Source organism: Salminus brasiliensis, chromosome 13 (genome assembly GCF_030463535.1).
Source record: "Salminus brasiliensis chromosome 13, fSalBra1.hap2, whole genome shotgun sequence".
Taxonomy (NCBI): Eukaryota; Metazoa; Chordata; class Actinopteri; order Characiformes; family Bryconidae; genus Salminus; species Salminus brasiliensis.
Window position 1 is genome coordinate 3,783,266 of NC_132890.1, and position 22,359 is coordinate 3,805,624.

General features: G+C 44.3%; 2 protein-coding genes across 3 annotated transcripts in view; one reads left to right on the forward strand and one right to left on the reverse strand.

Moving 5' to 3' along the window:
* Window positions 1-382: 382 nt before the first annotated feature.
* On the forward strand, window positions 383-6,416 carry arsa (arylsulfatase A). Its single transcript, XM_072694994.1, has 8 exons — window positions 383-877; window positions 1,665-1,905; window positions 2,015-2,233; window positions 3,609-3,778; window positions 4,595-4,719; window positions 4,812-4,939; window positions 5,033-5,135; window positions 5,394-6,416. The coding sequence occupies exons 1-8, from the start codon at window positions 657-659 to the stop codon at window positions 5,702-5,704; spliced, it is 1,518 nt and encodes a 505-aa protein (XP_072551095.1). The 5' UTR covers window positions 383-656; the 3' UTR covers window positions 5,705-6,416.
* A 941-nt stretch (window positions 6,417-7,357) lies between these two features.
* The window catches only part of mapk8ip2 (mitogen-activated protein kinase 8 interacting protein 2), a 46,961-nt gene continuing 31,959 nt past the window's right edge, over window positions 7,358-22,359 (reverse strand). Inside the window, exons 3-13 of one of the 2 annotated variants that reach the window (XM_072695262.1) lie at window positions 18,664-18,897; window positions 18,071-18,149; window positions 17,386-17,478; window positions 14,650-17,004; window positions 14,023-14,098; window positions 13,759-13,931; window positions 13,545-13,654; window positions 13,334-13,456; window positions 13,143-13,213; window positions 11,994-12,092; window positions 7,358-10,613 (exon numbers count right to left, since the gene is read on the reverse strand). In XM_072695262.1, the coding sequence (XP_072551363.1) occupies window positions 10,541-10,613; window positions 11,994-12,092; window positions 13,143-13,213; window positions 13,334-13,456; window positions 13,545-13,654; window positions 13,759-13,931; window positions 14,023-14,098; window positions 14,650-17,004; window positions 17,386-17,478; window positions 18,071-18,149; window positions 18,664-18,897 (3,486 nt within the window). In that variant the 3' untranslated portion in view covers window positions 7,358-10,540. Of the gene's footprint in view, window positions 10,614-11,993; window positions 12,093-13,142; window positions 13,214-13,333; window positions 13,457-13,544; window positions 13,655-13,758; window positions 13,932-14,022; window positions 14,099-14,649; window positions 17,005-17,283; window positions 17,479-18,070; window positions 18,150-18,663; window positions 18,898-22,359 lie in introns of both variants that reach the window. The other variant, XM_072695261.1, reaches the window with a different exon arrangement.

The following is a 22,359-nucleotide window of genomic DNA, read 5'->3' on the forward strand; positions in this document are numbered from 1 at the left end:
CTATCTGTCTATCTGTCTATCTATCTGTCTATCCGTTTGTCTGTCTGTCTAGCTGTCTGCATATCTGCTTATAATTCTGTAGTATTTAATTGATAATAACAAGTTATATTATATTCCTCACGTTGTTAATAATTAATAAAAATGCACAAAAAAAAATGTCAAACAAAATATACGTACTTTTACAGGCACATAATTACAATGGGATTTATTTGTTTATTTGCTTGTTTAATTAAGTAATTTTGTCTAAAAGAAAACATCAGTTCTCTTCAGGATCATGGTAAAGAGCGATACGCTGTACAGAAACTACATATCCCATCAGCCCCTGCAAATGACGCAGTGTTTAGGGTTCGATCACGCGTCTCTTTTCACGTGACTGTAAATAGGGAAGTTAATTCAATGTTCTTTTATGTCAGACTACCGTGATTACTACGATCATTTAGTTTATGGAGAATTGATTAACTTATTAATTTAATGTAACGTTATTACCGGATTACGTCACATGCGTGGACATAAGCGCGTGCTCAGCTCGCGCAGTGTGTAGTGTTGGTCTGCAGATCGCCTGCTTCAGTTTATGAGGGGGTCAGGAGGTTCTGCAGGTCATAACCTGGTCATTTGATGCACTTTCTCAGCTTTTCGGAAGTTTCTCCAGTCGGGACATGGAGTGGCTGAGTGCGGCTCTGCTGGCGCTTCTCGCCCTGGGCGGTCAGGCTGCAGATCTGCCCAACTTCGTGCTTCTCTTTGCAGATGATTTAGGATACGGAGATCTGGGATATGGGGGACACCCCTCCTCACTGACCCCCAATCTGGACCGACTGGCCGCAGGCGGACTGCGCTTTACGGACTTCTACGCCACCAGCCCAGTGTGCAGCCCCTCCAGGTATGACGTGCAACACCTGGACATGGCCTTGTCCCAGAACCTGGGCTCAGCTCGCGGAGGACCCAGTACCCCCTCCCAGCACACCTGATCCAGCTAATCAGACCATTCACTGAGTTGAAGTGAGGGTGCTAGAGCAGGACAACACCACAATATGCAGGACAGGGGTTCCTCCAGGACCAGGGATGCGTCAAAACATTGTAATAACCACAAAGGCTTTGTGGAAATGTGAGCATGCATCATGGACAACTGACATTTTATTAGTTATGATCAACTATGGTATTTTTTTCTTAGTCGATTACATTTTATTGTTTGAAAACCAAGGCAAGTGGCGAGTCGCACCTTGACCAGTCGCCTTTGGTAGCCATCAATCTGGCCTTTTAGCACAGTCCACATATTGTCCACAGCGTTGAGCTCGGGACTGACCAAAGGCCATTCCAAAAGTCTGTTGTTATCCTGTTGTAATGTGCAATGCACCAGGTCCACTGGCAGCAAAGCTCCAGAGCATGATGCTACCACCACCATGCTTAACAGTTGGTACATTTTACATTTTCCTGGGGTAAAGTGCCTTCGGTCAGTTTAGTACTTGATTGGCTGTTTTTTTATAGATGAGGTGGGCAACAGGGTCCGAAGTCCAGCCCAGTTTGCTGACTTCCCTGCTTTGAGAGACCTACTATACATCATGTGCTGCTGTCTGCTAATGTAGAATTATGAGAGGTCGGTCTGCCGGCCAGTAGGTGGCTCCAAACCCTAACCTGTTCTTTTTTTTCTTTTTCTTTTTTAAATAAAGAGCTTCTCTGCTGACGGGCCGCTATCAAACACGCTCTGGGATCTACCCCGGGGTACTGTACCCGGGCTCCAGGGGTGGGCTCCCGCTGAATGAGACCACCATTGCAGAGGTTCTAAAGCCACTGGGCTATGCCACAGCCATGATGGGGAAATGGCACCTGGGCCTTGGGGCTAATGGTACTTACCTGCCCACACGACAAGGCTTTGACCACTACCTTGGCATCCCATACTCGCATGACATGGTAACATAGCTGTCATGGTATCATGCTGTTTAATCTCTGAACACTGCATAGTCGTAGTGAAGCACAAGTACAGCACATTCCTACAGTTTCCTCACTTTGTCTTTTAAAGGGTCCCTGTCAGAATCTGACCTGCTTCCCTCCTGATGTGAAGTGCTTCGGCTTCTGTGACCGAGGCGTGGTAACAGTGCCTTTGCTGTCTGATGAAACCATCCTACAGCAGCCTGTGGATTTTGTGAATCTGGAGAATTCCTACAGCGACTTTGCCACCAAGTTCATCCGTACGGCAGCCCAGAAAAAGCAGCCCTTCTTCCTCTATTATCCCTCTCACGTGAGTCAACAGCCACACCTTCAGCTGTACAGATGTTCTCGTACTATGTGCTGCACAATGTGGACGAAATAGCACATTATAAGTGGAAATTATAAATTTCCATTTAAGACATTTAGCAAAAATGCTTCATTGTTTACTCAGAAAATATCCTTAGCTAGTTTGTATCAGCTAGGATCTAAAAGATACCTCAAGCCACATGCTTCCAAACACAAAAGTCAGTATGGAGACCTAGATACCCAATACTCCACACACACTACACTCTGCCCAAGTACTCTTGGAAGAGGTGGGTCTTCAGTCTGGGTTTGAAGACAGAGAGCGACTCTGCCATTCGAACACCCAGGTGAAGGTCGTTCCACCACTTCGGTACCAGGACAGGAAATAGCCTGCATGCTTGTCTTCCATAGGTCTTAAAGGATGGTGGGTCGAGCCGAGCCGTATTCAAAGCTGGAAGGGCTGTTGGTACGGATAGGTTTTGGGTAAAGACTGAGATCCATGCTTGTCATTAAGTATGAAGGGAGTAGTCCATTCTTGTCTTCAAAGGCCAGTGTCACCTTAAGCACACTTTAACATGAAGGTAAGAAGGTCAGCGACTGATCTGCGTTAGATACGATTTATGTTAATAATAGTATAATTACTCACAGATTTACTCACAAATTGTTTAGGCACATTTAGCTCAAATACAAAAGAATATTTTTAGACTGAAAAGTAATTTATTGATTTTCTTAGACAGTTTCTCAACTTTTAAAAAAGTAATTTACAGTCTACACTACAGTCCATGTGTGTTATAATGATTGGATTAAATGTCCAAATATTTGTGGACACCCCTTTCGAATTAATGCATTTAGCTACTTTAAGTTGTACCCATGATACAGATATGCAAATGCACACACACAGCTTGTGTAGTCCCTGTAGAGAAGTATTGCCAATAAAATAGTGCTCTCTGGAGTCTATTGGTGCCACGCCTAATGCCAGGTGTGGGCTAGAAGGGTGTACAGCCCCAGCTTTGAGCTGTGTCCACAGCAGTGTTCCACCAAAATCTAGTAGAAAGCCTGCTTCCCTGGACAGTACAGACAGTTCCTCCAACAAAAGCAGGATCAGCTCTTTTTAATACTTTTGATTTCAGAAGATACAATGAGTGAGTGTCCCAATACTTTTGCCCACATAACAAATGTACTATTTTGATTGTATATTAGCTTGGCTACATTTGCAGTGGAAAGGACTGGAAATCCTACAGACACTTTATGTAAAAAATCCTAGTTTATTTATGAACTTGTGGACACAGTGGACACAGGAGACACTGCAACATGTACTTTCTCCCTGCCCCCGAGCTTTAAATATGTCTGTCCTTGTCTCTGTCTCGCTCTGTGCCCTGCAGCACACTCACTACCCGCAGTTTGCCGGGTGGAAGGCTGTGGGCAGGTCTCTCAGAGGGCCTTTCGGGGACTCTCTGCTGGAGTTCGACTCCACTGTAGGAAACATTCTGCAGACTCTGGAGGAGACAGGCGTCCTCAACAACACCCTCGTCTTCTTCACAGCTGACAATGGGTAAGAGTGTGTGTGTGTTTGTGCTTGATAATAAACCACTGATGACCATCATCTCTGGCAGCTTATGTTTGTTGCTAGCAGGGGGGTGGAGTATGTGATTGATTGTAAAATGTGCCTGTCTGTGAGTTTTCTCAATCTTAATCAATAATACAATAAAAGTATACTAATTTATCTTTGTTCACAAACAAGTAGCACCATTTAGTAACCGCATCACGCCCCGTTTTTATGTAAATGTTAAAAATTAATTCATAAAACTCCATTAATTATGTAATAATAAATTAATAAATGAGCCTAAATGAATAAATGTTTGTGGACACCCCTTTTAATAAACCCATTCAGCTACTTTAAGTTGCACCCATTGCTGACACAGATGTGCAATTGCGCGCACACAGACAGCTCGTCTAGTCCCTGTAGAGAAGTACTGCCAATAGAATAAGACTCTCCAGAGCAGATAAACATGGACCTGTTGGCACCATGCTGCCTAATGCCAGTTGTGGGCTAGAGGGGTACAAAAGGCCTCAGCATTGAGCTGTGGAGCAGTGAAAGAACTGTGTTCTCTGGAATGATGGTGGTGGAGCTCCATCCAGTACTTTTGGGATGAGTTGGGGAGTTAGGGATGAGGGCGTGGGGTGGTGAGCATCATCATCCAACATCCTGACCTCACTAACACTCTTGTCACTGAATGTAATCCAATCCTCCAACACCCCTGATTTCAGAAGAATCGATAAATAAGCAGGTGTCCCAATACTTTTGTCCATATAGTGTAATTTATGTGATTATATGTCCTTAAATGTGTTTAATGTTTTGCATTCTCAGGCCAGAGCTCATGCGAGAGTCTCATGGAGGAAATGCTGGCTTGCTGAAGTGTGGCAAAGGTACTACATATGAAGGAGGAATGAGGGAACCTGCCGTTGCGTACTGGCCTGGAGTCATACAGCCAGGTACAGAAGCATTGTTCTACCTTGGATCTTACAGACATTTCCTCCAGAATTGCTGCAACTGCTTTCCTTATATGTCTTCTGAAATCTCCCAGGCGTCACTCACAGCCTATCCAGCACTCTGGACATCCTGCCTACCTTCGCCAAACTGTCTGGAGCTCCACTACCCAAAGTTCAACTGGATGGTGTGGACATGACTGATATATTGTTCAACCATGGACTAGTAAGCAGACTTGCTGGACTCCTAATTGGAGAGTTTGACTCCTGATAAGGGATGAGTTTGATTATTGTCCTCACCTTCTACTGTGTGTTTCAGGGGAACAGGGAGGCCATGTTTTTCTACCCAACGGACCCCAGTGAGAAGTACAGTGTGTTCGCAGTGAGATGGGGGAAATACAAAGCTCACTACTACACACGGGGTAAGTTTTTTTTTTTAAGCAACCTCTGCCCTGCACATTTTAGAAGTGACCTGCTCTAACACTGTACCTTCATAATCTGCATCAGGTTAAAACGCTAAAATGTGCAGGACAGGGGGTCCTTCAAGACCAGTGTTGGAGGCCAGTGATCTACAGGGATCTAAACAATATAAGGCATAAGGCACCTTCTCCAACATACCCTTCAGTCCACCTCCCTTGACCACCTTCTTCTTCTTCTTCTTTGCTATCTCTAATGTCTAGGAGCAGCACACAGTGACACCACTCCAGACCAAGACTGTCACCTGTTCGCCACTCTCAAGCAGCATGACCCTCCTTTGGTGTTTGACCTGGAGTCAGACCCTTCTGAGAACTATAGCTTAAGCCCAAAGGATCACCCAGAGGTGGCCACGGTGCTGCAGAAAATCCAGGACATCAAGGACCAGTTTGAGGCCTCCATGGTGTTTGGGGAGAGTGAGATTGGAAAAGGAATAGACCCTACACTGGAGCCCTGCTGTACCCCACAGTGCTCTCCCAAACCTGAATGCTGCCAGTGTGGGAAAACAGGGTACTGACCACTTTGTTATGTGATTAGCATCAGTTTTTTTTTTTATCTTAATGCTGGAAACTGTGAACATCATCTGCTGTGATCTTTGATCTGCACAGACATCCTCAGGCTTTCTTTACAAGGGAAACAGACCAGAGACATCCGTGCTGGGGAGAGTGAGGCACAACCTAACACCTTTTTTATTTTGGTTTTGTAAATTATTTTAAAAGCATTTGAACATGATCAGTCATTTTACAAAAGAAGTCTGCACATCTGCAACAAATGAAGATGAAAACTATGTATTATACACCATTTATGAACATATATGAAGAATTCAAGATTAGACCCTGCTTTTAGACCCTGCTTTTAGATTATTATTATTATTATTATTGACCATTATTTTCTAACGAGGGAAGACTAACCGGTTACAATCACGTCAAACGTCCTAATGATGAATCCGATGATCATTTATGGTTCTTTTTTAATATATGAAATATGAATTTGAAATATTACTTATCTGTTGAATGCAGTAAGTGTTTTTTAAGTTAATTACCGGCCAGTGAACTGAAAGTGGTCATTTTATGGTTTTGAAAGGGATCTCGGTTACTGTATGATCAGTTGAAAATGCATTATACAGTATGTTCATGACACGTCCACAGATGGACATTAGACAGTCCTGTAAGTATGATTGACTTTAACGAGACATAATTAGATATCAGTGCTAATGAGCTCTAATAAACTGTACACTACTACTGCTTTCATTACTGTTGATGTGTGGTGCGGCCATCTTGGATTGCGAACTATGGGTTGGTGAGGCCCTCACGACTTTCTGAGCTGCTCGTGGGTGCGTTCCAGTTGAAATTTTGCACTTTCTGAAACTTTGTGAAATGGAACGCAGCATTATGCTGAATACACGTGCCAGTCAGAAGATCCTACGACTCACTTGGGAACTGTGAGCACGCCATGTTCGAGTGCTTGTTGTAGGAGTGACATGAAAAATGGCGGCTAATGTAACGTTAAGAACTTGCACTGAATCCAGCAGACCTGTCAGTTTGCTCAAATACACAGATTACAGATTACGATAATGTGCTCAAACATTAGCAGCAGCTGCACTGTTAAAAAATAATGACTTACAAACGAACGAGTCTTGTCTTCTCCGCCGTATTACAGGGTAGAAGGTCAGTTATCCCACTAGAAATTACGACCTGAGTGGGTGTTCATGTGCAATTTCCACGTTGGGACCTTGTATTTACCAGAATTCCGCAGCATTAAAAACTTTGTCATATCAACATTGTAACCCAATGTAACCCTAACTTTTAATCCCTTACTACATTCAGTAAACAAACCATCTACAATGGACCATCCAAGTAAAGTGATACCAAAAATACCAATTGGAACCATGTCTAATTCCAGCCGTGGGCTAAAGCCAATTAAAAACTGGATCATATCAACATTAAACATGGTTGATCTCACTGGAACGTCAAGACAGCTATCCTGACCCCCATACATCCAACGATCTATATGATGGGAGTGTGCTACAACTCCAGCAAGACTCATTGGAAATCTGTCTTTGGCAAATTTCCCCCAAGAAGTCGCGTGGTGTAAGGCCGGCCTGCTATCTTCTAATACCTAATACATGTGCACCCACACTGACAGAGAAACACACACACACACGCCTTGATGACATCAAGCATATAGTATTTTATTCATAAGACCAAATCCATGACAAGGCAGTGAATTTTTTTTGTTTTTTTGATTTTTGGTTTTTACAAGTTTAATTTTTAAAGATACAAGATAGATAGTTTGTCATACTGCTGCTGTTGGTCTTGGTATACAGTGAAGGACTGCATTATGTACTTGAAGTCCAGAGGTTTTGTATTGACTGTATTCGTTCATCTACCCAAGCTTATGTAGTCCGGAAGTGGATGAGCTGTTCTGCCACAATAATACATAAGGGGTTTTATGGCCAATAGATGAGTGTAAGATGCTAAAATGCTAAAATGCGGACGAAACAAGTCGACGAACATTTATGAAGTAATGTCTGAATGGAAAACAGCTGCTGGAAGTTGGAAATCTGGGATGCCGATGAGTGTCCTCCTGACCTTGAGGAGTCTGAGCCGGCTATGCTCACCTCAGTGAAGAATCAGACTGAGCTGACTGGACAGGACAGGTAGCATGAACGTGAAGGTGTGGTGGGGTGTGGACTTGAATGTGTATGAATGACGGTATTACACAGCTGATTCACAGGCATGTGTCTTAGCACTCACATGTTACTCAGCACACTGTGACAACACTGCCAACCACGGATGTACAGCGAATTTTGTTGAAGCGCTTTGAAAGAAAATATACAAATGCCTCAATCATTTCAATCAATTTACATTTTTGACCTCCCCCTCTCCCAAATCCCCCCACCCCCCACCACTTATGGTTGCCTTTTGGTTGTGGTAGATTATCATTGTCACCATTATTATTCGTATTCTTATTATTTCTTTGAAATTTACATATTTATTTCAATAACATACTCAACGAAAAGGACACGGCATGGTCATCTCAACTCTAGAGTATTTACAGCAACCTAGCTGACAGCAAATCACATCAAAAAGTCTTAAAACTCGCAGCCCTCCCCTACATGTATCATCAGCACGAATGAACACGTAACGATGGAATGGGATTGCAGGGGCAGTCAGGTGACTAGGGTGAGCAGGACGGGAGCGGCCTCAAGTGTTTTCACAGGTTTCTACAGCTGTGATTAAGTCCAGCCTAAGAGATACATAGTTGTATTCATGACCTACTGACTTACACTGGGATAATGAAGCCAGCCTGCTGTACGCAAGAATCCGTGTAAATAGGAGAGCTGGGGAAATGATTGAGCGCCAGCACGATGAGAAGCAGCTTGGCCTATTTGTCCATGTACCATCATCATTCACGACCCCCTAGACCAGTGGTTCCCAACCTTGATCCTGAAAGGCCTCCTCCTGCCCCGTATGCTATCTCAGGGACTTAGGAAAGGCTCGCTGATTAGCGTTTCAGCTGGATCAGGTGAGTTGGGAGCAGGATAAACACTAAATAGGGAACCACTGATCTAGACTGTTGTTTTTTTTAAGCACCACCAGTTACTATATTCAAGATGTACCGATGTTGCCCTGCTGTTGGTTTGATGATCCGATCATGTGGGAGATTAGCTGTAATAACTGCACCAGACCAGCAGGGGGCTCCCTGCTCTGTGAGATATGACCCTGCTGTGTACAATGGAGTGATTTTGGAGTCAAGGTTAGGGCAAGGACTAGAGATAACACCAAGGAGCAGAAAAACACATGCACTGTGTCTGTCTGTCCGATAAGACTAAGGGTGGAAAAGAAAGCACTGCTACTGTATACTGTGCGTATTAGACGGACATCGAGATACGCAGAGTGGCCTATGCCATACCTATCTGGTGGAATATGCTCTCTGTAGTAGACTATGCTATTTGAAATTGCACTGTGAGAGCAGGTTCGATCAACTGGTCTTAACCGGAACGTCATTCATTTATTAATGTTAAGTTTAAGCATTTCGATGCACGTCTGCTGTTGTAGCCTAGCATTACTGTGGTCAGTACAATGAATATGTGCGCAAAAACTAATATAAGCTGTAAAATGTTGCTTTTCATTCTGAACTGACAGCAAAAATGTGACTTAATTAGGGCTTAATTCGACTGCTAGTAAACTGTAACTACGCCTTTAATTTAGCCTGATGGTAAACTAGGCCTTTGCCGTTTGCGGAGTAATCGGTCAGATGAGCGCTGCCCCCCTCTGGCTGCTTACACACATATCTACCTGTTAGCCTTCAATGCATGGAGTGGGGGCGGGGCCTAAGCAACTCAGCAGCATAAGCACTGAAGCACAGCCTGAGGATTAGCCTACACAAGAGTGGTCAGGGGACGGCCTACCAAAGCTATAGCCGGGTTTCGAGCAATTCAGTACAGTTTAGTATCTACAGAACCGTGCAACCGTCCGATGCTACCTGGCTCTCCATTCTCAGGCTAACACACAGGCCTTCCTGGTCACCTGCAATCCTCTCCACGCTCCCGTTTGCTGATGGAGGGTGCTACTTACATACAGTAATGGAACGAAGCGTCCGTAGTAGTCACCTACTGTCTCTAAATATACAGTATTTACACCATGGTAAGAGTAAGAATGCACACGGAACCTTCCACTACGGCGAGCAGACAGTCATTAAATTACTAAATCCCTGTTCAGTACCGACGCCCGTCCAGCTGTCCATTTCAGTACAAACTTAATTCAGCATATTTCAGTCAAACGAATACATATTTACAAACAAAACCCATCCTTCTTAAAGAAATGGCAAATTCCTTACCGTTTAAGTTGTTCCTGTATGTGTATATGTGTGTATTCTGTGAGCATAACCCTCGAAGCCATGCATTAAAACATGTGAAGTCATATTTTGTCATTTCTAAACGTCTGGAGAAGGAAAGAAACAAGAAACAAAAAAAGCCTAAAACCAAAATAACGCATTGGATCTCAACCAAGCCATGTCCCTAGGATCTACATCATACAAAAGTTAAAGAAACAGGCAATCCATTTCAAGGATGAGGATAAACAAAACAAGAGTAAACAAAAACAAGGAGGTAAACAAATGGACGCATCACTAAGATCGAGCCTACGTGTTCTGCTCAGTTCATGTAGAGCGAGTTAGAGAGAGAGAGAGATAGACAAAGACAGAGAGAGAGAAAATCGAGAGACAGAGAGAAAAGTCGAGGCCTATGTTACATCCAGTAAAGGCCACCAGTCGCCCCCCTTGTGGCCGAACCCGGAAACAGACGTCTGTCGTTATGGACAGCGGTTGCCATGGTAACTTCTCTCCTCCTCTACTCCAGGTAGATATCCTCTGTGGGACAAGCGTACTCCAGATGCTCCTGATAATACTCCTGAAACGCTCGTCTGCAATAGACACACACACACACACACACACAAATACGTTCGCTGCTCAGGGGAAATACCAGATGCTAGCCTTCCGATACGATATCAGTGCAGGCGCATCGGCCGATACCGATACAGCAGATGCCAATTTAATTGTATGCTTTAAAATGGGCTATTTTAATACGCGTATCACTAGCGCTAATGCTAATACACACACATATGCTATAGAACCCCAAATCACAGCACATTCACCCACATGTATATATGTGTATATAGACCAACAACAACCGATATCACTAACACACAGGCCTTCCTGGTTGGTTTCCCTGACTGGGCAAGCACATGATCCTACACCAATTAGAGTCCTTGGGCAAAACTTTACATTCCTAACTCAGCCCATGTGACCTGATTCAGATGTAACAGCTCCGGATAACAGCGTCAGACAAATGCTGTAAATGCGAGGGTCTTTTTTTTCATCCAGGTTTGAGATGCTTCTCCACAGATGAAACCTAGCCTTTCCTCCTCTTGACACTTTGAGAGTAAGTGATGTGTCTGCTAATGAGGTCATATTAATGTGACGGGGCTGTGTGTTTCACGCTCATGATGAGGGGTCATCACTCATCTTCTGTGTCTGTTGCCTGTGTTCAGGGATTCAGGGGAATCTTTAATTATTCACACTGCAGTCTGCTCCATGGGTCCGTGATGGAGTACAGAACCACCATTCTAATTAGCATCCTCTCATCCATCCCCCCTGTCCTCCATCTCCCATACAGCCATTTTTCATCCCTCTGCCCCGTCACGAAACTCTCAATAGCGAGGGCTCTTTCTGCTCCCATGCACTCTTTAAGGTCTTCATTTTATTTTATTTGTTTTATAGGTAGTGAAGCAGTCACAGCATCACTCCCAGCAGTTGGATATTGACATTTGGATTTTTTAAAAGCAATGCAAACTGGAGTTATTCCTCTATATATTATAACAGTAGGGAAATAAGGCCAGGAATTCCCGGCTGTTCAGAGGAGTTTAACGGGTTAACTGAGTTCAATGGATTATCATCCAATCACCAGTCTAGATTTATAACAAGCATTCTTACTGGCTCACTTAAGCTGATAGATGTAAATATATTTAAAGCAGCATTCTGTGAGAATTGTAATTTTTCGCTCCTAGGCTCCCTCTACAGGTTGGAGAGTGTAATGCACTGTTACTCCCCATAAGATAATGCTACATAATGTTGCTTTAAGCAGTGAAAATTGGTATTGAACACATGTGTACTGTCACACTACTCTGTGTGTTAAAAATCAATCAGTATCACTGAGGTGTTGAATTTCTCCCCCAGCACTAGTCTTGGAGTGTCTAATATGTGGCAGAAGTGTTTCAAGAAAGCATTAGAGGCCTTTGACTCACCCCACGCACTCAGCCACACGCCTCATAGACTCCTGAGAGACGAACACGTGACAAGCAAACCTGTTCAGCATTGGGTGTTTAGTAATGAAGCCAAAGTAGCTGCAGAACAAGAAGAACAAAGGACGAAAACTGGGGTTAGCAAAGCTTTAAAGCTTAGTTAGTGAATTTGTAAGCTTTAGCTACTTAGTTTTATACAACACTCGTCAGAAGTGGGTCAAAATGTGTGTTAGACACTTGCAGGGCTTGGATGCTGATGAGGAGAATGATGTGTTTAATATAAGGCGTTATTTAAATCAAATGAAAGTTATTTGTCATGTTTACATTAGTCATGTGAAAACGTTAGGACGTCCCATGAACAACGACAGTGGAACGACTTTCTGAAGGCCTCAGAGAGCTCTCTGGATCTGGCCATGGTGATCTTCTTCACCCCTCACTTCAACCATCAATCAAGATCAGACCAGACTAAACATCTGAGGTTTAAATAAGACTCCAGACTCCTCCAGAATAATCCTCTCCAACCATGTTCTGATCATCTGCAGCTGATGTTCTGCAGCTGGCTCTAATTCTACACATTTGAAGGAGTAATAAATGTGTGTGTGTGGGGGGGGGGTCAAACATTTTCCTTATGAACAAAATACATTTCTATTAATTCCATTGATAAATGATGATTAAAGACGTTTCTTCAGGTGTGTGAGTTTAGTTAGATTACCTCCATCTCTCAGTGTTGATCACATGAAGATCAAACGTCTAGATGTTTAAATATGTTAAATATAAAGGTTTTAATGGGGAGTTCTCATGTTTTGGTAGAACTAGTAGTAAAATGTTTTGATGTATGTCCAATAATATGGCAATATAACCAGATAAAACATAAAAGGTAGAATAGAATATAATAGCAATATATATTTATATATATAAAGAAATCTTATCATATCTTATATATATAAAAAACTAGAATTATTAGGTAGTATATTTGTCAGTTTTGTAAATTTTGGCAAAGAAAATGCAAAAACAGCTAAAATGAAACCCAACAAATATCATATTTATTAATTTAGAGCATAATTTAGAGCATTCTGAGGTGAGTGAGGTGTCTCCACACCTACTTTAACTCCCTGTATTTTACAAAAGTGTGGAGAGGACGGTATTTTTTACCAGTTGTTTTTGGGATGGCATCCGCAGAAGGAGATGTTCTTCATCTGGAAAAAGTGACTACATCTGTCAAACTGTAAAGAGAGAGGAAGATGAGGCATTACACACCACAGAAATACTCACTCGTTCATTTCCTCTGTGACATCTGTCATCTCTCTCACTCCTCCCTCCCTCCCTCCCTGTTTTTCTCTCACCTCCTCTGAGAGGTCATACTCATCCTCCAGACTCATGACCAGCTTGACTCCCTGCAAGCTAATCTCCAGTTCGCACAGAGATGGTGGACGAAGATGCACCGTCCTCTTCCTCGCCATGGCAATCTGAAACACAGAAATGTAAATAAAAAAAGGCTGATCACTGGAGAATATCTCAGTAGATGAGCATGAAGTTTTGTCCTGTTTACAACACCTTCTGCATGGCAGCACACAGGATGCCATTGCCCTGGTGATAAGGCACCTCCACCGAGCCCAAGAACTGCACAGTGAAACTCTCCATCCAGGCTGGGTTTCTCTTCATTGCTGTGGAAACAATAAGCAGCAAACAAGAGCCTGTAGTACCAGACAGGAGAAAGTGCACGACATAGGCAAGCCAACATAGACCTGCATACTGTTCCGGTTCTCACCCATCAGGTCTTTGGTCTGCCCAATGACTTCATGGGCATAGTAGGCTGGAAAAATGCCTCTAGCCCCCGTGCGCATGTTGTAGCCACGGTACCAGTAGTCATCCTCTTCTTCCTCAACAAAGAGTGGATCGTCAACATCCAGCTCCAGTTCATCTGAGTGACGTGGGATAAACCTGTAGGAGTAATGGTGAGAGCATATGACAGGTCACTGGGAACTGTTTAATCCGGTCCAGAAGAAACCGCAATCCAGGTGATAGACCTTACCTGAAGACCGCTCTGTGAGTTTGGTCTCGCTCTTCTCCGTTTATAGTACAGGAAAACAACCCAAATGACTCTGTGCCTAGATCACACACACAGACAGCCATGCAAGTCAATGAGTACACTATATGTCCAAATGTTTGTGGACACTTCTAATTAATGCATTCAGCTACTTTAATTTGTACCTATTGCTGACACAGATGTGCAATTGCACAGACACACAGCTTGTCTAGTCCTAGTAGAGAAGTATTGATAATAGAATAGGACCCTGTGGAGCAGATTAACATGACCCTAATGCCAGGTGTGGGCTAGAGGGGTATAAAGCCCCACAGCCAAAAGCTGTGGAACAACTGTGTTCTCTGGAATGATAGTGAATGATGTGGAGTCGGGAATGTGGTCAGGTGGTGTTCAACCAATGTCCTGACCTTACTAATGCTCTTGTCGTTAAATGCAATCAAACCTCACAACAAGGCTCCTCCATAATCTAGCAGAAAGCCTTCTTCTTCTTTTTAATACTCTTGATTTCAGAAAAAACAAGGAATGAGCAGGTGTCCCTATACTTTTGTCCATATTGTATATATCTGCACTTAATTCTGCTATGTGTGTGCATGTGTATGTGGGTAGATGACTCACTGGAGGACCGTGATGTGCTGTTGACAAACACATTGAGGAACTTCTTGGAGAATGGTAGGTCTGCCTCAGGCGAAGAGTCTTCTTCGGAGGAGGAGCTTAACAACAGATTAGGCCGTACTCCCACTGTCTGGTCCCGCCCGTACACATCTTCCTCCTCATCGGCTACCTCTTCATCACAGACAGTGGAGAGCCCATCGCTGTCCTCACTGAGCACTGAGGTGCAGCGCTTCAGGCTCACCAGTTCCAGTGTAGTGTTCTCGTCCACCACTAGAGTGTATTTCATCGAGTCATACGCCAAAGAGTCATCCATTGGTTTGCCACCCATAGAGTCAAAAGAGCCTCGCAGCTCCTGAACGCTCTCATCGATAGGCGGAGAACTGTCCAGGTAAGTGTCATTTCCATAAGGTGAGGGTGGCTTGTCAAGGCTCTCTAGGAAAGGTGAGGCATCCTGATCTTCCTCATCGTTGTCTGTGGAGTAGGTGAGGCTGAAGCATCGGTTGGTCTGGGCTGTAGGGATGTCAAGTGTCAGACTGTTCTTGACCTCTGTGATTTTTTCCAGAGACAGAGGATCCACCCTTGTCTCCCGTCCCTCGTCCTTGTCACTGATGATGCTCTCACTTAGGCTGGGTGAATCCAGGTCCTTCATCCTCTCCATCGTCAAGTCGTTATTCGGCTCCTCCTCTTCCTCATTCTGTTGATTCTTCTGCAATCTCTGGCATGTAAAAGCATCCTCCTTTGTGTTCTTGGGGTGGTATCTCTCCAAGAAGACAGGAGTGATGGTATCGTTGGTGGGGTTGCTCATGTACAGACAGGAGCTGAATCTTTTGCTGTCTTCTTGATCTCCTCCTGATCCACAGCCGGCTTTCCTGTCTTCTTCATCTCCATCTTGTTGCATTTTTGAGCCTTCAGGTAGCTGTTCCGGCATGTCCTCCTCAGCGTTCTGCGTCTGCGTCTTGTGGCTTTCGCTTTCGTTGAAGGTATCTGTCTCCAGGTCAGACGAGGGTGAAATGGTGTCAGAGATGGAGGAGGAGCGCTTGAGGCACTCCTCCGGGCAGCTGATCGGATAGGACCCCTCAGAGATCATCTTGTTGACCAGGTTGCTGAGCAGCCATGGCGAATCTGAGTTCTCACTGAGCTCATCCTCTGACTCTGACTCAGATTCTCCCTCACTGTTCCCATCGTAGTCGTCTACCGACGGCATGAGTCTGGGCCCGACTGGCAGGTAGAAAGACCGCTTGAAGCTCTCCAGGCTGTGGTCTGGTTCAATCTTCAGCAGCAGTTGCTGGGATTCACTATCCTCACAAGGTACAGCAGGAGGCAGAGTCTCATCTGGGTCTGCTTGGTGCTCATAATCCTGCTCATCATCCACATTCTGCAGCCCCATCAGAGCCTGTCCATCATCCAGAGGGTGGATGTCTGGGCTCTGCTCCAGTGATGGGGAATGATCCTGTTTAATGGGTTCAGGCTGGCCCAGAAGAAGAGACGCCTTCAGACCAACAATCCCACTGTCCTGCTCGGCATCAAGCTCCTGGTCCAGCTCTGGGTCAGAGGTTGGCGAACTGGCTTCTTCAATGGAGTTGGTCAAGTGAGAAGACCTTCCACTGCTAGACTCACTAGTCAGGTCCAGCTCCGTCTCTGAGATAGATGAAATCATGTTACTGACCAGTGGACCATCGCAGGTGAATGCTGCCTCCAATTCACCCTCAATATCAGAGTCAGATCCAGGGGAGCTGAGGTCATCGCTTTGCTGATCCGACTCTGTATAGCGCTTGGCATTCATGTCGGCAATGCCAGGGTCAGAGGAAGGAGATGCTGTGTCATTCGCGACAGCAGCAGGTTGATTATGAGGCAAGTCACCAGCCTCACCTCCTGCGTCAACATCTGACCGACTAGACAACACACGGCTGGAGGCAGCGGCCAGCTCTGCAAGTTCTATGCTGGGAAATTCCACATAGGATGATCCCTCGGCCTCCCTGCAGGTCAGATCGTAGCTCTCTTTACCCATGAAGTCGATGTCAAACTCTTTGTCCAGCTCCTCATCTGACAGCGGGGTCTCTGCACCATTGCCAAGTGGTGCCGTAGAGGACAGGCACTTACTGGTGCCGTCCAGAGTAAGGTCGTTCTCCAGTTCGGGGTCATCCACAGTTTCTGTAGTGATAGTGTACGTATCATTCGGTCTGGAATTGCACAGTCGGTGTTTGGCATGGCCATTGAGGTCGTGGTCAACTTCAGTGTCGGAGCACTGGGAAATGCAGTCGTCGCCTGAGGGCACGTGTTCCTCAATGGTTACTTCCACAGTGGGTTTCACCTCGGTGATCTCGTGGCCACTAGAGGAGTTATGCTGACCAAAAGAGCCTTAGTACAGAAAGGAAAGAGGCAGGGGAAGACAGAAAAAGAGATGTTAGACGAGGAGGCAGGAGAAGAGCTTAAAGGAGGAGGTATACACTGAGGAGTGTTTACTGTAGGGTCCTGAGTTCTATTTAAGTTAGTACAACTTAAAATACTTTACAGACGAACGAGAGTGAAAATGAAGGTGAGAACACTTAGAAGAGTAAGTTGACAACGTCACGTTTACAGTTATGACTGTATGTTCATGTTGATGGGCCTCTAGGAACGGGGTCAGACATTTTTTACCGTATTCGGGCCGCTCGCGCCTGTTCCCTTCAAAGTCGTACAGCAGCGGCCTGCCAGGTGACTGATTGAGACCACAGTGCCCAGGAGGGTTTGGGGGTGTACCTTTGCCAGAGACTGCGGTGCCAGGAGCCCCTGGGCATGTGCCAGTTACGTGGGTACCATCCTCAAGGCAAGTGTGGGTAGGAGATAAACGGCCTGAGGCAAAAAGGAGAGTCAGAAACAATTCTTCCATCACAGGTTTGTAAATGGAGTGGAACTGGAGAGAAGAGCATGAAGACATGTTCTTCACTCTTGAGGACAATGTGTGTTCGAATGTTCTTGAATGTTTATTCCAGCAATTTATATCTGAAAATGCCTAAAAATTTTAATTCAAATTTTAAAACATGCCTTACTTAACTGACTGAGCTGCCCTTAACTGACAGCTAGTCAATTTGCCAGCTAAAATTAGCTTATGCCCAGCCCACACTACAAGATTTGATTCACCCGAGAATCGCCAATGGTCTCCCGATTTCAGGTTGGGGATTAGTTGGGGAGTTTATCACAAGTGTTCCGCACGCTAATTTGAAATGATTTAGGATGCACATGACCCATGGATTAACTACCGAAGTTTAACCACAACTGTGTGGAATTACAGTAGTAATTCACTCAATCTGGATGCAGGACTACAGTGAAAGCATACAGACTGAGGTGTGGAGGATTGGAGCTGTCGATTGGGACTCTGAAAGTGTGTAGTATTTCTTGTATTGAGAGCCAGACATTAGCAAAGGAAATTGTAAGCAATAGTCACCCTGTGAAGTGGGATTGCGGAGAGAATCCTGCCAGCTTGACTTTCGTGGAGATACACTACTGTTGTTGTTCAGGGAGTCCTGGAACATCAAGGAACGACAGAGATAAGTACCTCATATCTCAAAAATCCTTCTTAAGTTTAAATGGATGTCACTGTAAAAAGATCATATTCCAAGCCATTTTGACAGAATGAAAAGAACAACTGTCAGATTCAGACTAAAAGTAAAAAAGCAGCAAAGTGTGTTTGTCACTGTTAATTGGACAATATTTTTCAGGAACTGTTGGAGGCTCTTCAGTTTAAAAGTGTGGAGGAACCTCTTAAGGTGCTTTAAGGAACCTTCAAGAAAAGGTTCTTAGAAGAACCCATTCCTAAGGATGAAAGCCTTTGCAACCTTTATCTCAGTGAGATCAATCCAAAAATGCTCCTCATAGTCGATCCAAATATCCATAGATTTTCTAGGTACCTTAATTCAACTTCTTTGAAGATCCAATTTTTTTCTGAGGAATTTCTAAAAGCACTGTTTGAGGAATGTTTGAGCACTTGAAGGAACCTAAAGGTTCTTCAAGGAACTAGGAACAATTTTTACAGTGTACCTGTGAAACTGTGGTGGTCAGGTTTAGAGTTGTGGGACGGCTTTTCAGGGAGCCTAGACTAGGGGAAGGAGGAGGAGACGCAGATGGAGAGGGCGGAGCATCAGGATCTGCTTCTCCATCCTCCTCATCCTCTTCATCCTCATCTTCATCATCAATCATCTCAAACTCCTGGAAATCATCTTGGAATGAACACACTGGGTGGTGGAAATCGTTCTTCTCCAAAATGAGAGAGTCCTGCGGAGACAGAAAGGATCTTGCGTAAGTACTCCTAGAAACGCTAGCAACCAGTTCAGGAATATAGCTAGCCAAGAAAATTCTCCATAGAGTGCATATAGTAAGTACACTACATGGACACCTGTATTAGGACAGGAAAGTATTAGGACACCTGCTCGTTCACTGTTTCTTCTGAAATCAAGGCTATTAAAAAGAGTTTATCCTCCATTTGTTGGATTGACTGTCTCTACTGTCCAGGGAAAAAGGCTTTCTACTAGATGTTGGAGGAGCATTGCTGTGAGGATTTGATTGCATTCAGTGACAAGAGCATTACTGAGGTCAGAACGTTGGATGATCACCTCCCCAGCTCATCCCAAATTTACTGAATGGAGCACCACCATCATTCCAGTGAACATAGTTCTACTGCTCCAAAGCTCAATGCTTCTAATCCACATCTGGCATGATCTGGCAGGGCCAAAGACCATGTGAAGGAAGTAGTTGAATCTGCAGGTGTACGGAAGCGATTGTCATTCGGGTCTACCAGCAGTGGCAGAAATCCCAGTCTACAGGTAATCTCAATTCTCATTCTCTTCATGCTTGAGCTGAAGTGAGAAAAGGCCTCTTGCGTGCCACTTTGCTTCAAATGTTGATGGTCTGCAGTTGTCTGCGGAGTGTTCTTGCCTGAAAGTGAAACAAGCTGTGAAACCTTGTCTATCAGTTTCATCTTTCGGACACGATTCTGAAGAAAATTACCTGTAGGCCGGGATTTCTGCCACTGCTGGTAGAACTGTATGACCATCTGCTTCAATACACCAGCAGATTCAGCTACTTCCTTCACACTATGATCTTTGGCACTCCCAAATGCAATCACTCCTTTAAACATTTTGCTTGCTGAATATTCAGTGCATCCCTAAAAACAATATTGATTTTTGACGTCATATCAGTACTGTAAATATATGAATTCTAGACAGAGACTGGATTTTCGACTATATGTAGATCAAGTTCAGATAATGTTACATTTCTAACAGAGAGTAAATAAAAAAGAAACAGACACAGAGAAAGAAAGAGAGAGGGTGAGCGAGATTTAAAGGAAGGGGGTAATCAATGACAAAGCTTCTCAGGTTTCCACCCATAGAATTTCCAGTAAAGTTCCAACGAGGCGTTCTGCCAAGCACTACATTGCCTTTATGCTGTGAATTGAAATAGCATCTATACTTACTGATGTACTGTGTCCAAATGTTTGTAGACACCCCTTCTAATTGATGAATTCAGCTGCACACATTGCTTACACAGATGTGCACAGAAATGCACACACACACACATACAGCTTGTCTAGTACCTGTCAAGAAGTACTGCCAATAGAATAGGACTGTCTGGTGTAGACAAGCATCAACCTATTGGCACTATGCAATAATGCCAGGCCTGGGCTAGAGGGGCATTGAGCTGTGGAGCAGTGGAAGAACTGTGTTCTCTGAAATGATAGTGGAGCTCCATCCAGTACTTCTGGGATGGGTTGGGGAGCTGGGGATGAGGTGGGGTGGTGATCATCATCCAATATCATGACAATCAAATTCTCACAGCAATGCTGCTCCAAAATCTAGTGGAAAGCCTTCTTCCCTGGACAGTAGAGAGAGTTACTTCAACAAAAGCAGGATCAACTATTATTATTAATATCTTTAGAATGATTTTGGATGAAACAATGAATGAGCAGGTGTCCCAATACTTTTGCCCAGGAGTAAGGAAAAGGTGCTATACAAAAGCCTACACTATTAAAGTGTCTCTCCGTTAATCGATGGGTAAAAATGCTAATTTCTGCCTATGCAGGATCGCAATGCAGCTTCATTATGCTGCAACTGGGAAGCTGAAACGAGTCCCACAGTGCATCCGATGTCCACAGCCCATCCACCAGCAGCACAGCAAGGACCCGAATCCATAATCAATGCAGTTCCATGACCCGATCAATAACACTAACCACCACCAATCTAGCCAGCCAATCACCATGACATCACAGCAGACAGAGCAGAACACAGAAAGATGCCTCACACTGCTATACACTGTGGGTATCTGTGCAAGGCGTGTGGTGAAGGCTTTCTGCCTGGGTGTTCTCATATTCCAAGGACAAGGCCTCATCCTGACCAGACCTGCCTCCTCTGCGCTGCTGAGAGAACGAGTCAGCCTTACGCCAGCAGAACTATTCTGCTGATGCAGCTCAACTCGCAAGAGAACTCATGAATGAGTGCGGCCCCTTCGACACGGGCCGCATGCAAGACATCGCAGCAGGCCAAGAGAGAGAGAGAAGCTGAAGACTGGAATAAATTGAGGTATAAAAAAGAAGGCAGGACGACAGGAAAGCACAGGGTATGAAAGAAAGGAAAACAATCCTATTTTAAATGATTAAAATATTAAACTACAGATGTGTAAACTTCCTCCTGTTCAGTATTTAACATTTTTTGGGGCAAACATCACATTCTTAGGCTAAAAGCTGCTGTTCTGAATGCCTATTATCCACTACTGTGTAAAGAGCCCCCAAATGAACCCTTTTTGTTCATGGTACTTATGGGATGGGAACTGACCCATCGTTTCCCAGTGATTTTATGCATATTGATATACACTATATTGGACAAAAGTATTGGGACACCTGCTCATTCATTATTTTTTTTAAATCAAGAGTATGAAATAGAATTTATCCTGGTTTTGTTGGATTAACTGCCTCTACTGTCCAGGGAAGAAGGCTTTCTAGATTTTGGAGGACAAATGCTGTGAAGATTTGATTGAATTGAGCAACAAGAGCGTTAGTGAGGTCAGGATGCTGGATGATGATCACCAGCCCACCTCATCCCAAAAGTACTGGATGGAGCTCCTCCACCATCATTCCAGAGAGCACAGTTCCTGCACTGCTCAATGCTGGGGGGCTTTATACCCCTCTAGCCCACACCTGGCAGTAGGCAGAGTGGTGCTAATAGGTTCATGTTTATCTATTGGCAGTTCTCTAGTTCTTTACAGATTGACTGAATAAACTCGCATAAACACACACACACACACACACACACACACATATATAGCACACTAAAGCAGTATCAGATGACAGTGGAATGCTGCAGTGGGGGCAGAGAGGACGTGCAGCGCTGGCAGTGATGAAGCATCACTGCTCACACATTCACACGGTCCACACACAGCCCTGCTGAATATTTCAGAGGAGGAACTGAGGATCTATATACCAGCTCAAATCTATAACCCAGGCATGGCATAGAGGGGTATAAAGCCCCCCAGCATTGAGCTGTGGAGCAGTGGAAGAACTGTGTTCTCTGGAATGACGGTGATGATGCTCCATCCAGTACTTTTGGGATGATTTGGGGATGATGAGGTGAGGTGGTGATCATCCAACATATTGACCTTACTAACATTCTTGTCGCTGAATGCAATCAAATCCTCACAGCAATGCTCCTCCAAAATCTAGTAGAAAGTCTTCTTCCCTGGGTAGTA